We start from the raw sequence: 2,111 nt of genomic DNA on the forward strand, positions 1-2,111 counted from the left end.
AACAATAAACTTTGGTCATTCTGGACTTTCAGGGCAAGGCCCAAGGATTACACACTCAGAGGACCACTTGGTTTCTGCAGGGCTGTGCCCGTGCCCCGGGCACTCCTCTCTGCCTCTGCCATTCTCCCCCCACTCCCTCCCCCTCCTCTTGGCACCAGCACTCCAATGTCTAAGATGCAATACCACCCAACATGAACTCCCTTTCTTACGATGCAAAGCTCCCTTCCCTAGGTGGCTTCTCAGTGCTGAGCTCTGAGGTAGGATGAGCTAAGGGACTTGTGGGGCCAGCAAAAAGGAGGAGGTAAAAGGGTGAACCAGACAAGGCTCCTGCCCTTCAAGGAGCTCTTGACCTCCAGGGGAGAGAGAGGTGCTCAGAGAGGCCAGAGAATGGTAAAGAGCAGAGTCCACTGGGTCCAGGGAGCCAGAGAACAAGCCAGATGTCGGGCAGGACTACCCCGGCCTCCAGCTCTTGCCAGTCACTGCCCACCTGAGAGCTCCTCTCTATGAGGCATAGTCCTCACCCGCCCCCTGGGATGGGTCTGCCAGTGGGCAGGGGACTCTGGCCAAACTGAGCAAGACCATCTGCCTCCCTCCCTCCCTCAGGGCCGTGTGTCCTTCAAGCCCAGCTTAGAACAACAGCGCTCATGCCCAACCTGTACAGACTCACTCCTCAACGGGGATTTCACCATCACCTATGACGTGAACCGAGAGTCTCCAGCCAACGTACAGGTACCTGGGGCCAGGCTAGTAAATTTACCATCATGGTGGGGTGAGGGCTGGTGTGGGGGTGGGTGCAGCTTCACCTAGTCCCATCGCCCTTGACCCTCAGCTTTAGCTGAGCTTTCCTGCAAGATGCGGCACAGCAGACAGTCCAGAGCCTCTGGAGGGTGGGCAAGGAACATCTTTTTCTTGGGCTGGTAAATGTCTGGCTTCTATTTGCAAGGGTGGCCAAGGTGATGTTGCCAACAGCCTTAGGATCTGTCTCTCTCATCTTTCCAGATAGTCAATGGCTATTTTGTGCACTTCTTTGCACCTCAAGGCCTTCCATCGGTGCCTAAGAATGTGGTCTTTGTGATTGATACCAGCGGCTCCATGCATGGTCAGAAAATACAGCAGGTACTCCTCTGGGTGCACGTGGGGAAGGGAGCAGGGTAAGAGTTTTTTTTTTTTAAGTGGAAAAAAGCTGATATTTCTGGTGAAAGAGGAGGAATGGGGACAAGATCTTTAACTCACAAAGCATCTGCCCCCTCTTGTGGAGAGCCTCAGGCATGACTCAGTGGTGCAGACGGCGGCATTCTACCTCAGGCTGAGAGGAGATGTCCCTCAGTTGCCATCTCCCAGCTTCTTGCCTGCTGTCTCTCTCTTTCCCAGACAAGGGACGCCCTCCTCAAAATCCTGGAGGATATGAAGAAGGAGGACTACCTGAATTTCATCCTGTTCAGTGGCTATGTGACCAATTGGAAAGACAGCTTAGTCCAAGCCACTCCGGAGAACCTCCAGGAGGCCAGGACGTTTGTGAGGAACATTCAGAGTAGTGGAAGTAAGAGCAGAAAGGAGAGCAGACACTTATCCTGCTGGCTCCTTCCTCTGCCCTGAGCTGCCTGTCTGCCTCCTGCTTGGGGGCAGAGACTCTTGGTCCCAGGCCCTGCAGACCTTGCCCGGAGGTAGAGGCGGAGGTGAGGGTCCTCAGACCTGAAGCAGGACTTTCAGATGTCTTCTGTGGGTCTAGGGAAACATTCATCTGTTTCTAACCCATCATCCTGGTGCCCTACTAGTCCCAAAAAGATAAGGCCCCAAACGCCTGTTGTCCCGACTGCCCCCACTCCAGCATCCTTGCACCCTGGCACCCTGGCACCCTGAGGACTCTGCCATGGTGCTGTCTGTCTTTCTGTGTCCTAGTGACAAACATAAATGACGGGCTGCTGAGGGGCATCAGTATGCTGAACAAGGCCCGGGAAGAGCATACGGTCCCAGAGAGGAGCACCTCCATCATCATCATGCTGACGGATGGGGACGCCAACGTAGGTGAGAGTGGTGGGTGTGGCAGGTGAGAGAGGTGTGTGTGCCCGACTGCCACTCCTGGCTCTGTGGTCTGCTCACCGCAAGACCTT

The 2,111-nt window shown here is 55.0% G+C and overlaps 1 protein-coding gene across 1 annotated transcript in view; it reads left to right on the forward strand.

The window, feature by feature from the left end:
- Window positions 1-2,111, forward strand: part of ITIH3 (inter-alpha-trypsin inhibitor heavy chain 3) — a 15,065-nt gene that overhangs the window by 5,824 nt on the left and 7,130 nt on the right. Inside the window, exons 7-10 of the mRNA XM_004368750.2 lie at window positions 604-729; window positions 1,000-1,116; window positions 1,372-1,540; window positions 1,900-2,047. Of these exons, the coding sequence (XP_004368807.1) occupies window positions 604-729; window positions 1,000-1,116; window positions 1,372-1,540; window positions 1,900-2,047 (560 nt within the window). The remainder of the gene's footprint in view (window positions 1-603; window positions 730-999; window positions 1,117-1,371; window positions 1,541-1,899; window positions 2,048-2,111) is intronic.

This window comes from Trichechus manatus, unplaced genomic scaffold (assembly GCF_000243295.1).
Source record: "Trichechus manatus latirostris isolate Lorelei unplaced genomic scaffold, TriManLat1.0 scaffold00001, whole genome shotgun sequence".
NCBI lineage: Eukaryota > Metazoa > Chordata > Mammalia > Sirenia > Trichechidae > Trichechus > Trichechus manatus.